At 42.2% G+C, this 14,140-nt stretch overlaps 1 protein-coding gene across 3 annotated transcripts; it reads right to left on the reverse strand.

Annotated features, from left to right (window-relative positions):
* Positions 1 to 3,853: 3,853 nt before the first annotated feature.
* Positions 3,854 to 10,459, reverse strand: LOC105009447 (protein NYNRIN-like). 3 transcript variants are annotated; one of them, XR_004575181.1, is made up of 4 exons: positions 10,346 to 10,459; positions 6,568 to 6,623; positions 5,849 to 5,966; positions 3,854 to 5,582 (listed from the first exon to the last, which is right to left on the reverse strand). XR_004575181.1 is itself a non-coding variant. In XM_020042066.3 (3 exons), exon 1 carries the CDS (start codon positions 7,549 to 7,551, stop codon positions 6,640 to 6,642), a length of 912 nt encoding a protein of 303 aa, XP_019897625.1. In that variant the 5' UTR covers positions 7,552 to 9,293; the 3' UTR covers positions 3,854 to 5,582; positions 5,849 to 5,966; positions 6,568 to 6,639. The 3 variants fall into 3 exon arrangements, 2 of the variants coding, with proteins under 2 accessions (XP_019897625.1, XP_019897626.1); XM_020042066.3 differs by lacking the exon at positions 10,346 to 10,459 and having other exon boundaries at positions 6,568 to 9,293; XM_020042067.3 differs by lacking the exon at positions 10,346 to 10,459 and having other exon boundaries at positions 6,542 to 9,293.
* Between the last annotated feature and the right edge of the window lie 3,681 nt (positions 10,460 to 14,140).

A 14,140-nucleotide genomic window follows, 5' to 3' on the forward strand; every position in this document is an offset into this window, starting at 1 on the left:
CAACAACACTCTCTGCAGTCAGGTCAAGAGCTCTCTGTTGTAGGTTGAGCTCAGGCCTAAATACATTCAGTACAGCCCACTGTGTTCCCCTCCTATGCATGGTTAGTCTACATGTCTCACCAGCTTCTCTGTGAACTTAGAAAGATAAGATGTTTACGGCCCTTGAGAAGTTTAGCCAAAACTATAGCTATCTGTTGTAGGCACATCCTGTACAAGTGGGCAGAGCCAAAACACACAATGGCTTTACTAAATGACTGGATTGAAATCATAAGCAATATAATTATAGTGTTCTATGGAATAAGAACGTCTACCATATTCCCTCCTTTTGAGACTAAGTGTCAACAACAAGAAATTTGAAACAGTACAACCAATGAAATAACAAAACAGTAGAAATTACATCATACATTCCAGTAAGAGCAACATATTATTATCCCCCCAAAAGAATCTCTCCTACCATTACTCATCATTAAACTAACATTGTTTGGATGCAAAACAATCTTTTAATAAAGCATGAACATTTCTTCCCATATCCTAATGAATGGGAGGTGACTAAAACTTTGTTATTTATGTTACGGTTACAAAAACTATTTCCGCAAGCAATGATTATACAAAGAGTAATGTCTACTGTGTGTTGTTACACTTCATCCAAGTCCTTCACATTGATCCCCTGTACAACCGCATAACATTCAAGTGCCTTTTGTCCAGGTCAGTTTCAGTGTAATGAGGTGGGAGAATGTGTGGTTCATCAGCAACCACCAGACATTTTCATGGTGGTGCCTCCCGTGGGCCGTTGCCCAATCATGTAGATGGGCGGTCATCCTGTGACGGCTGGGGAGGCTGTTATTTGCTAGACTCCAGTCTTGAGCACGCCGTGGGCTCGCGCTGAGGCGGCTATTATTTAAGTCCTGCCGTTGGACTATACTGCTGCTGTTGGTTCCTCCAGTTTCTCCGTTGTTCCCCCCCAGCCTCTATGGTCCAGATAATGGCGGAAAGAGCAATACCGGCGATGAAGTCAATGAATGTGACTTTCAGTAAGCCCTCCTCGCTACTCCATGGCCATCGTGGTGGTCATCGTCCTTCTCAAATCTTCCACCAACCCTCTGGGATCCGCCCCCCCAAACCACTGTTGGTGGCGTGATGGTGATGTGATTTCTCTCATTCTCCCCAGATTCTGCCAAGAGAGTCAAGGACAAGCTACAGGTCCTTCGGTCCTCAATATGAGATAACAACAATCACTCATTGCACTGTCCATGGGAACAATAGTCGAGCCAGAGCACAGTTCTTCGCTCTCTCTTAACAATTAAATTGTTTAGGAAAATAATATGAGCCCTGGTTAAATGTTTCATCAATTAACACTCAATAATATACAAGTGATCACATGAGACGTTCTGTCAACTCTTCATCAGGTTAATGTGAAATAACATTTTATGAAAATATCCCTACACATCCCCCCTCTGGGACTTCTAAGTCCCACAATCTAGACCTGGAAATGGTGGGTGAGGAGGAGAACTCAGTTCCTATAAGAGAGTTGAAATCAACCCAATTACCTAAAACAATCTCCTCTGTCAACCACTGCTCCAGAGGCTGGAAGCCAAACCTCTCCCTCCCTGTTTGGCTGGGAGGAAGTAAAAGACTTCCAACCTGACCAATCAAGTCAGTTTGTGTATGCATGTGCAGATTTCTTTCAGAGCCTTGCAAAATATGTTTCAAACGATTACATATGAATGGAATATAAACTGATTATACAATGAGAATAAATTGCATTAAATAAATCATACATAATTTGAATGATAATCACTTCCATCAAAGAGAATGAGAATATAAGTAAAGTAATAAAAAATAATAAACCATCTAATTCTCCAAGCAGTCCTCTCTTTGTACTAGATTCGCTACTAGCCACCTAGAAACTTGACACCCCTTTACAATCCTTCTCAGCACAGAAATCACAGCCCCTCTCTGACACAAATCACAATTATAGGGTCTTGGGAAATGATAATGTCATCATGAAACATTTGGTCATCTATCTTCCCAGGATATTTGTATTCCTGCAACACCTATACCTATATCCCCAAAAATGGCAAGGGTAACAGCTAACACAACCCAATTACTATGTCGATCCAATTTAATAATGGTTTTACACTTTGGAAAATGTCTCCCTACAACCATACCACTGGCCTAAAAACATTCATGCCTGCCCAAGATCTTTAAACCTTCCCCCACAGGTATCCTGTATCTCGGACTCCTATCCCTATCAATCTCAGATTCTCACCACTTATTTACTTTTCCACTTCTCTGACCATCATTGTACTTCTTGTACCCACTTCTCTTCTCCCACATTTCACTTCTCTTTCCCTGCATTCCACCTCTCCTATCCTTCTTCTCACTTGCCTTGTCCTTCTTCTCACTTGCCTTGTCCTTCTTCTCACTTGCCTTGTCCTTCTTCTCACTTGCCTTGTCCTTCTTCTCACTTGCCTTGTCCTTCTTCTCACTGTCTGGGCCGTGGTACTGCTTGTGTCCCTATTCTACCTATTAGTTACTCATTTTCTGGGTCGTTTCCATGATATGAAAGTATGTAATTCCTCACTGGTCATTTTCCTGTCCCATACTTTTCCCCAAATATTTCCTTTTATTTCTACAACACCTTTCTCTTATAGTTGCTGGGTGGGCTATAACAAAAGAGTTACATTTTAGTTTTGACTTCCCGCTCCATTTAGACTTTGTGTCACAACCTCTATCCCAATACATGGCAAAGTCTGAATTTAACTGGGAAGTTACTCCCTAGTCCACTCCCTTCACCTGGCACATTGTCCTTTTGTCGTTATTTTCTGTTGATCTTTCAACCCAAAGGCCTCTTTTCTTTGGTCTTAAATACTTTAACAGAAACTCAGTCCAATCTTCTTTGGCAGTGAGCCACTCTGTGCTTCAGATCTGTTGCTTTTCTGTCTCACCGTTTATGTGTTCCAGACATAACAAGGTCAGGCCTTCCGCCACCTTCCCCAAAGAAACGTTCATGAATCAGGTTCTGGAACCCAGAAAGTGCCGAAGGGAATGGTTGCAGGAGGTTTCACTTCACACCATTGTTCCCAAATCGTCTCCATGCATTGAGTTAGAGGTCCATGACACCATCCTTATAGGAGAAAAGAGAAGACAAAAACACTACATCAGTTTACCTATTCTCCTGGGCCCTAACATCTGGGCTACTGCCATACTAAAATAATACTCAACTATTAGAGATGGTGGAACCATTAAATGTCAGACAAATAAACAATTGTTTCAGATGCATAAAATCATCACAAATAATTAAAAAATCCAAAACAATGATCAATTTAGATTAAAAATAATAATATGAATTATCAGTGACCTAATAAAAACTTTTCTTTTTGTCCAAGTTATATTTCCACCCAAACTGTTTGCTTAGTGCTATAGGGGTATCATTTTACAAAACACTGTTTCACATAAATAAAAAAATGGGCAAAAAACTAAAGACTAAAACTAGCTGGAAGTACAATCGCAATGACCAAATAAACAATTTAATCAGGATCTGCCAGAACATTTCTAAGACCCAAACATAACATTGATATAAAAAGTGTATTAAAAATTGAAATACAACTCCCCTCTCCTCTCTGATGTCCCCATGTCCAGTCAAGTGGCTCCTGGCTGTTACAGTCATGGTTGTAGGAGCCTCTTTGTTCTGCATGTGTCTCTCCATTCCTCCACCCTCTCCTTGACTGTGGTGCAGCTGGAACCATCAGTCTCTCCATTCCTCCACCCTCTCCTTGACTGTGGTGTAGCTGGAACCATCAGTCTCTCCATTCCTCCACCCTCTCCTTGACTGTGGTGCAGCTGGAACCATCAGTCTCTCCATTCCTCCACCCTCTCCTTGGCTGTGGTGCAGCTGGAACCATCAGTGTCCAATATTCTTATTCTGAACCCAAGGCAGTCTCTCACAGGCCTGGGCTTGGTTTGGCCTTGGAATGATCTGGGCCATCTGGGTGAGGTACCCCTTCATTGTACAAGGTGTATCAGGGTTGCAGGATTCAGGACTCCTACTTTGTGAGAAACAAAGATGGACTCTCGCACAACACAAAGCTAAAACCTTGACTGGAGAGTATAGCATTAACTTACTGAATTTCAAGGTGTGCTAATCAGCAATTTTAAACCCCAATCTTATATGTCTCTCTCTTAATGTCCTAAATTGGGAAATACCATTTTACCAATGTTCCATAAACGTAGAACTCACTTTCTTTCTCTCCTTTTAGAGTGAACCTCAAATCACTGATCTTGTAGACATATAGAACAAATAACACAAATAAGCAAGCATGGCGTTAGTTTGCAATATAGATACATAACATGACAAACACATGACCTACAAACACACAAACAATACATTTAACCCTGGCCAGTTGATGTACATGTCTTTGTCATGTTTCATAATTTAGATGAGCAAAATTTTTCTACAATTTCATGTACACAGAGGTCTCCAACTGGAATGTGAAAACAATTGCCATTTAAATCTTCCAATATAGAACCTGAATTTGATCTATTTTAATATTGGGAATCTAGTTCCCAGAATCTCAATTGGTGTGTCTGTCATCTTTTGCACCTCTCTCCAAGTGTCTCTCTGTGTTCTGGATTGGGATGCCTAGCGTTACTCCCTACTTTCTGGGACGGCAGCCAAAAGCCGTCTTATCTATGTGACTCCTCTCACTATCCTTTAACTGGACTCATTCAAACGTAACCAACAGACCACCTATACAATATTTTCAAACAATTGAATGAAACCACTTTAAAGAAAACCCAAAACTTGACCAGATCCTTTGTCCACTGTTGAATACTTTCTCGTGGCACATCTCCCACAAAATCTTTGTCTATCTGTCTATTTTCTTCCCATCTATCCACACGTCCCTTTTCTAGCAAATATCACTATCATCTACTCCTATCAATTTACCCAATATACGCATCACTCCCAATGAATCTCCTTTCACAAAGATCCTTACAGACAGGAATTCTCTTCCCTCACACACACTCTTTTGCACACACATTCACACTCACAGTCTACTGGTCCCTGCCTGCTTCCAGGTCCACAGGACGTTACCATACAGGTCTTCTTACAACCCCACTCGTTCACACACAACATGTCGTATACCTCCTTGGAACTAAGTTCCTGTTCGACCTCAGCCTGTCTTCTCGAATATTGACCTTCATCCCATTCACAAACAACTCAACACTTCTCGCAGCACTTCTCTCTGCGCCTACACACCCCTTAACATATTCCTCTATACTCCTCCGAACAGGAGAGTGCTATACTTTCCCACTCTTGGCCCTAACCATTCACGCTCAACTATCCCACAGCAGCGGACTCCCACACACCTGTAAGAGGCGGCCACTCATTCAGCCCCCGCCCGTGCTGTCACCCAAAGTTTGTCTGAGGTGGTACTCGCGGGGCACACTCATACAGCTAAACTCAAAGCTGCCTGGTCCTGTCCCACAGCAGTCTTCTCCTACTGAGGGTGACTCGGCGCGGTGGATTCGTCCATGCAGTCACTCGGGCCTTCCTGCCTCCTCATCTCTCCCGGTTGGCCCTAACAGACCGTGGTGGGAGCACAGGACTTATACTGGTTGCAACCCACACACTTATTTAATTATGTCCTATCTTGTTGTGCTGTGTCCTACCTAAAATGTGTAGCATGCCATTTACCCCCCAATTTTTGGATTCAAAAGCTCCCCATTGCATCAATCAAAAAAGGTTTAGTTTGTTAAATTTAGTAAGGCCTCACGTGGTGCCAAACTGCCAGGTCAGGTGTTTCAAGTCACACAAACCACAGAATTAAAGTAAGAACATGCTTACCTCTCAAAGTGGCCATGTGTTGTTTGTCCGAACCGACCCACGGCGCCTTCCGCAGTCGACAGCCAACCAGCCCGATGCCAACCCTGCTCGCAGCGCCAAGATTATGTTGTGGAAAACACTTCAGATTTCCAGACAAAAAAGATGCAAAGACTCAGGAGCCTTCGAATCCAAAAGCTTACTTTATTGACGTCATAAAGCTGTGCTGATCTGCAGAGCAACCAAGCCATGTTGGTCTGCAGAACAACCGACTTCCAAACCTTAAACACACATTTTTATACAGTATGGTTGTACAATTATATTAGGTCCTCCCATTATGCTAATTTCCAGATGGATCCTTCTCAAATCTTCCACCAACCCTCTGGAATCCACCCCCCCAAACCACTATTGGTGGCGTGATGGTGATGTGATTTCTCTCATTCTTCCAAGATTTTGAGTCAAGGACAAGCTACAGGTCCTTCTGTCCTCAATATGAGATAACAACAACCACTCATTGCACTGTCCATGGGAACAATAGTCGAGCCAGAGCACAGTTCTTCACTCTCTTAACAATTAAACTCTTTGGGAAAATAATATGAGCCCTGGTTAAATGTTTCATCAATTAACACTCAATTAATATACAAGTGATCACATGAGACGTTCTGTCTACTCTTCATTAGGTTAATGTGAAATAACATTTTATGAAAATATACCTACAAGGTCCCTCACAACGACCTAGTCACCTGGTTGGATCTTGTGGAGTGGTCCTCCCTTTGGCTCAGGCATGGCTGCTTTCACCCTAGGAAAAATAGACTTCAACACATTGTTAGGAACTCACCATCTCTGTTTTTCAGCGTCAGTCTATTCTGTGGGAAAGGAGTGGAGATGATCCTCATTGGTCTGCCTATAATCTCCTCATGAGGAGAAAGACCCGTAGTATGATGCTCTCTGCCTCGCATGTACATTAAGGCAAGTGGCATCACTGTTACCCATGACAACCCTGTCTCAGCCATCAATTCGGACAATTGATTAGCCCTATCAACCAAGCCACCACTGGCTGGATGATAGCTACAATGTGTGCGCGGATCGGTTTTCGGACTAGTGGAGATGCATTCAATCACACTATTTACAAAATGGGAACCATTTTCTGATGGTAGGCCCCATCTGGGAATAATTTCCAGTATCAAATTCTTTGCGACAGCGATGGCTGTGGCATGTTTGCATGGAAATGCTTCTACCCACTTGTAGAATGCATCCACCTTTACCAGGCAATAGTTGTATACCTGGCATGGAGTCAACTCATTGAAATCCATCATTAAGTGCTCAAACGGCCCCTCAGACCTTGGATGGGCTGACATCGATGTGCCCCTACCCACATTGTGTGACATACAAATCACACATTTTGCACCAACATTTTTGGCATATAGGGAAAATCTTGGTGCAAACCAAAAGTTAAGTACAATATTCACAACCCCACCCTTGGAAACTTGCTCTTGGCCATGTACCAACTTTGCAACATGAGGTAACAGGGGCGAAGAAGGACAAACCCAACACTTCAGCTTCTGGTCAAAGGAGCATTTCAACCCCTTCTGACGAGAGACCTCCAATGTGTCAGCGCCTGATTGCGAGTCAGAAACGTCATTACGAGAGAAAACATCAGTTGGAGGCAGAGAAACCATCTGAAAAATGGGGGAGACAGGAGACGTGGCAGCAGCTTTAGCAGCCATGTCAGCTACAGTGTAACCTTTAGAGACGGAATCAGAGGCGTTGAGTAGTACGCCACCCGCCACTGCTTCCCACCCTGATCCTGTGTAAAAACAGAAGACATTAACCAATTTTTTGAGGTCCGTCAATGGTCCAATGGTTTACAATTTTGTTCTTCATGGCCATTTTGTGGTCAAGATCTGTCAACACCATGAACAACCCGCTGTGCCGGGGCAGCCCAATAGAATGGAACACACATAACATACAACGTGGGGGAGAATTTAGAACCATCTTTCAGCCAGGTGCCAGCATCCTCCCAGTTAACCTGATCCGTCTTCGCTATTGAAATGTGGGGTATCCTATCAGTAAAGCCAAACAATGATTGTCGTTTGCTTGTTAATTGGACCGCCAATACACAGTGGTCTGGTCATATATACACACATTCCTGCATATCACAGTCTCAGACCCTGGTTTGACTAGCCATTTCTTCTCGTAGTTTGCGTTCCTATCTCATTGAGAGAGCACACAATGGAGTAGATTTAACCAAGGTGCACCTGGTCATAAATCCCATGCATAATGCCAATCTGGACCTGTCTGAATGTCAGACAGCATCAATATCAGACAGTCCTCATGTGGCTGTGTAATCACAAGACAATCCAGGATTTGATTATAATTTATTTATTTACAGGGACAATGGCAACATTTACTTTGGAGAACGCCTACCTCTGCATGTCAGAACCAGCCTAACAAAGCTCCAGCCACCATCCAGACAAAATCCAGCTATGGACAAGATCCAGATGACTTCATGGACTGGACAGAGGGGCCACAGAAGTATAAGAACAAAATCGGTCAATGGCAGAATAAATACCCCTGTCGTCAGGTTGAGGAACCTATGGAAGTAGATGTTGTGGACAACAAACATTACTTCGGAATACGCCTCCCTCTGCAAGTCAGAACCAGCCCAACACAGCACCAGCCACCATCCAGAAAAACATCTGCTATGGACAAGATCAAGATGACTTCATGGACTGGACAAAGGGCCCACCGAAAGATAATATGAAAATCGGTCTATGGAAAAATAAATATCCCTGTCATCAGGTTGAGCAACCTATGGACGTTGATGTTGTGGACAACAAACATTTACTTCCAAATAGGCCTCTCTCTGCAAGTCAGAACCAGCCCAACACAGCTCCAGCCGCCATCCAGTCCTGCTATGGACAAGATCAAGATGACTTCATGGACTGGACAGAGGGCCCCCAGAAGGATAAGAACAAAATCGGTCAATGGCAGAATAAATACCCCTGTCGTCAGGTTGAGCAACCTACGGATATTGATGTGGACAACAATCAATCAACACTGAGTAGCAAGAACACAATGCGGCCAAGCCAATCAGCTGGAACTACCAAAACAACCATCCGGCGCCGCTCATCAAAAGCAGCTACTCGTTGGTCATTCTCACGTCAGAACAAAGTGAAATGTTGGCCATACAGCCAGACAACCCGTATCCAGGCAACCAGGCAGCAGACACCAATTGTCACGCCCTGATTCCTTCTGAAACCCTGCCTGTCCCAGACCACGTACCTGCCTGTCACCCGTCTAAATAAACACTCCATTTTGGCATGTATCTTTGATTGCAGTTCAGTATTCTGTTGCAATCTCCATATGGTTTCTCTGCACCCTAAAAAACTGAGATTATCTTTTGTAATGAGAAACTATAACATTTAAATTTGTATTATTTATAATAATGCACATGCACGAGCGCACACGTTAAAATACCTAATTTATTTTATAATAAAGATACTCAATACAGGTAGCAGCATAGACAGGCTGGAGAACATTCACTGACAAAACTTGTTTCTCTCCTCTGGGGCATGTGTATCGCAGAACATGTTACTGTTCCACATAAAGTTAACTATCCTGTGCTCCTAAAAATACTTCTAACAGTTATGTATAGATCATCCAAGGAGAATAATAGAGTTAAACTGATAGAATTTATACAGATTAAATATGGCAGGTGCTATTTGCACCCAGCTGTCAGTAGCCAACAATGATATTTGCACCCGGGGTGGAAATAGCCCATGAATCCACATGGTAAACACCCTATGATTTGGTGAGGTAATGACTCAGGTTTTTTACTACAGCCTGTGTATGCATGTCACTAAAACAAAACAAAAACGGAATACCTAATATCAGATCTACCTGTTGTGAGTCATTTATTACATGATGCAAACGTACGAGCATTATATTCACATATTTGGCCTTGGTCGGCTAGCACAAAACATGCATATATGTGCTGAGCCTTGGAATTATTAATCATATGTCACAAGAACCAACGTATAAAGTCAAATTCAGGTCATCAAATGCAAAAACATTGCTAATATGTATGTAAATTCAGCCATTCCCCAATGTCCCCATCTAACGTTAGCTAGTTAATTTAACAACATAACATTGGACAAATCTGTTCCTACAGTCTAAAATCGAACCATTAGCCCTATTTTGGTGTTTAAAAACTTAATATGGCAACACAGCAGAATATTTCGATCCACTGCAGGAGTTTTGCCAAAGCTTGTTGAGCTGTAGCAAGTTAGAGCTGGTTAGCTAACACTAACACTACTATTTAGCAAAATGACTGTATGCCCTCAACACTGCTGGCTAACGTTTGCTAAATTACTTGGCTAACGTCTAACATTTGCTAAATTAGCTGGGCATAGCTAACCATAGAAGTTGGCACATTGGATCATTTTAGTTGAATTCTACAAACATCGAGAAAATACAGCGTCGTTGAGCAGGTTCTATTTTGTGTTTAATATAGCTTACCGTTTTTAATTGAATCCTCCTTAGGCACGTGCAACAATTGAGGCACGTAGCTCTGAACTTCTGTATTTTTTTTGTCATTGAGCACGTACAAGTACAGTACAAGGAAATGCCGTAAAAGCCACGCCCCCTGCGAGGATCGAACTCACGACCTAGACGCTACAAGACTGACTGCGTTACAAGCCCGCCTGCGCTAAAAAGTCAGCTGTCAATGCCAAGTGACCAGTATCCTTTGGCGTCTGCTGCCGTTCATGCATGTAGCTATCCGTCACGGATTGCCTCATTTATTTGGGTGGGTGGAAATAGCCCATTAACTGATGTGTGGCTATTCTCGCCCGGGTGCAAATAGACACTCCGATTCAATATCCCTGAGCTGGGTTACAGAATGATTACAATTCTTAATAAGGTCCTTGTTTGTACACAAATCCTGGTTGGAGTATTTCACATTTCCTGCTATTTCCCCACTCCTGATTCACTCCCCCCTTGACCTTTCCTTATCTACCATCACAAATGTTCAGTGCATTCTGGATTCATCTTATCATACAACACACTTATATCTTTTCAATATTTCTGGTCTATTGTCCATTATATGGATGCTATGTGTCACAGTCACCTTTCCTTGATTAATGTATTTTGATTTGTTCCACACTTATTTGGTTACTACATGACTCGAAATAGTCTTGAAATTGTATGTAATGAATCCAGAAGAATACTGCAAATGTAAAATATTGTAGATTTTGAAGTGTGTATTATATTGGGCTGTGTTTGTGTGTGGCACCTTTAACTGTTTGTCTAACAGATCACACAGTAGAATATCTGTAGGGGAAGAGGGCTTCCAAGATGACAACCATCTTTTGCTTTTCATAAACCCTGACTAGTGTGTGTCACATCAGCATCAGCTTGCACAGGGTCTCCCTTGACCCTTTCCAACACTGTGTGTGTGTGTCTGTGTATGGTCTTATATCTATATTTGACAGTGGTTACATTTTTACATCACCATCTCTTACTTTTAGAACAAACTTAGTGGGTTCAGAATTAACACTAAAAGCCCTCAGCCATTGACACCTACTAGAAGCGCCATCAGGGGTCATTTTAACCCATGCGTATTTTGAACGGGAGGGTGCTGCTGACACACAAAGATCGGCAGATGGCGCATCTAGCACTTATATCCAATACCAGTTACACTTTTGCCGGAAGAACGACATTTTGACCAAGAGGGACTTAAAAAATGGTGTGGGTGTGTGTCGTGGAAATCACTAATGGGAAAGGTACAGAGACTGTAGGTTCTTTTCACAAGTAAAGTTTTATTCAAGATTTGCAAACACTATTTTTCCTAGCCACTGAAATTCAACACTACTGTTGTTTGCTCCTTGTGGTTAAAGGCTGGGTGTTTTGTAAAAGCACTTTGTGACTGCTGATGTAAAAAGGGCTTTATAAATACATTTGATTGAAAATTTGATTGATTGCAAACCTGGAGCAGTTAACAACACTCTCTGCAGTCAGGTCAAGAGCTCTCTGTTGTAGGTTGAGCTCAGGCCTGTATACATTCAGTACAGCCCACTGTGTTCCCCTCCTATGCATGGTTAGTCTACATGTCTTACCAGCTTCTCTGTGAACTTCGGCCTAGAAAGATAAGATGTTTACGGCCCTTGAGAAGTTTAGCCAAAACTATAGCTATCTGTTGTAGGCACATCCTGTACAAGTGGGCAGAGCCGAAACACACGATGGCCTTACTAAATTACTGGAATACATTTTGAATAAGCAATATGATTTCATTGTACTATGAATTAACAACAATTCTACCACATTCCCTTCTTTTGATACTATGTCTCAACAAAAACAGAAAACCAATTTGCAGTGGGTGGGACATCAGATAAGATAGTGATGGGGTTGGGGACGACAGGGGAACCAGCATGTGTTCATTAACAGGTCTGAGATCTTGAACAAATAGCCAGCACGACATTCACAACTCCATATGGACTTATTACATGATATTCTAAACGCGTTACTTTTATGCCATATACACTCACCTAAAGGATTATTAGGAACACCATACTAATACTGTGTTTGACACCCTTTCGCCTTCAGAACTGCCTTAATTCTAGGTGGCATTGATTCAACAAGGTGCTTAAAGCATTCTTTAGAAATGTTGGCCCATTTATATAGGATAGCATCTTGCAGTTGATGGAGATTTGTGGGATGCACATCCAAGGCACAGAGCTCCCGTTCCACCACATCCCAAAGATGCTCTATTGGGTTGAGATCTGGTGACTGTGGGGGCCATTTCAGTACAGTGAACTCATTGTCACCAATTTGAAATGATTCGAGCTTTGTGACATGGTGCATGATCCTGCTGGAAGTAGCCATCAGAGGATGGGTACATGGTGGTCATAAAGGGATGGACATGGTCAGAAACAATGCTCAGGTAGGCCGTGCCATTTAAACTATGCCCAATTGGCACTAAGGGGCTTAAAGTGTGCCAAGAAAACATCCCCCACAACATTACACCACCACCAGCAAGTGCACAGTGGTAACAAGGCATGATGGATCCATGTTCTCATTCTGTTTACGCCAAATTCTGACTATACCATCTGAATGTCTCAACAGAAATCGAGACTCATCAGACAAGGCAACATTCTTCCAGTCTTCAACTGTCCAATTTTGGTGAGCTCGTGCAAATTGTAGCCTCTTTTTCCTATTTGTAGTGGAGATGAGTGGTACCCAGTGGGGTCTTCTGCTGTTGTAGCCCATCCGCCTCAAGGTTGTGCATGTTGTGGCTTCAAAAATGCTTTGCTGCATACCTTGGTTGTAACGAGTGGTTATTTCAGTCAAAGTTGCTCTTCTATCAGCTTGAATCAGTCGGCCTATTCTCCTCTGACCTCTAGCATCAACAAGGCATTTTCGCCCACAGGACTGCCGCATACTGGATGTTTTTCCCTTTTCACACCATTCTTTGTAAACTCTAGAAATGGTTGTGCGTGAAAATCCCAGTAACTGAGCAGATTGTGAAATACTCAGACCGGCCCGTCTGGCACCAAAAACCATGCCACGCTCAAAATTGGTTATATCACCTTTCTTTCCCATTCTGACATTCAGTTTGGAGTTCAAGAGACTGTCTTGACCAGGACCACACCCCTAAATGCATTGAAGCAACTGCCATGTGATTGGTTGATTAGATAATTTCATTAATGAGAAATTGAACAGGTGTTCCTAATAATACTTTAGGTGAGTGTAGATCCAATTATATTGATGAAACTTACTGTAAGGAGTAAGCCTAGGCTATAAAAGATGAACACAGTCTAATGTGCCATTTGTCAGTTCCTGCTCTTATTTCCACCCGAGTCAAGTGCTGCTATAAACACACAATGCAAATCTCTCTACACACTTAAACACAATTTTTAATAGAAGCTTCCATAACATGCATTTAGTAGACTTTCAGTGGGTAAAATAACTGTTAGTTCAATTAATTCAAATTATTGGTGGGCTACCATCTTCGCCCCATCGCCATATCCTTACATAATGTAATGATTGGATACTAGAAAAAATCTAATTTTGTTGACGTGGTGTGGTGTGTAATAATTTTTTAACATTTAATTTAAATTAATCAGCAATGGAGTGGTCACAATCTTTGCCAAATGACCATACAAGGGCTGTCGCAATTACTTAAACAACTGCCTGATCGTAATTATTTGCAACGATATTTTTGCACTCTGAATAAGGGACTTTCGTCAAATTTTAGAAACGTCTCAACAAATAGCCTACCACACGAATAATGTCCTTTTCCATAGGAAAAGTAGA

Source organism: Esox lucius, chromosome 22 (assembly GCF_011004845.1).
Source record: "Esox lucius isolate fEsoLuc1 chromosome 22, fEsoLuc1.pri, whole genome shotgun sequence".
NCBI lineage: Eukaryota > Metazoa > Chordata > Actinopteri > Esociformes > Esocidae > Esox > Esox lucius.

Coding starts and splice junctions, on each gene's coding strand:
- LOC105009447 (XM_020042066.3), bottom strand. CDS start 7,551: ATGGCTGCTAAAGCTGCTGCCACGTCTCCTGTCTCCCCCATTTTTCAG.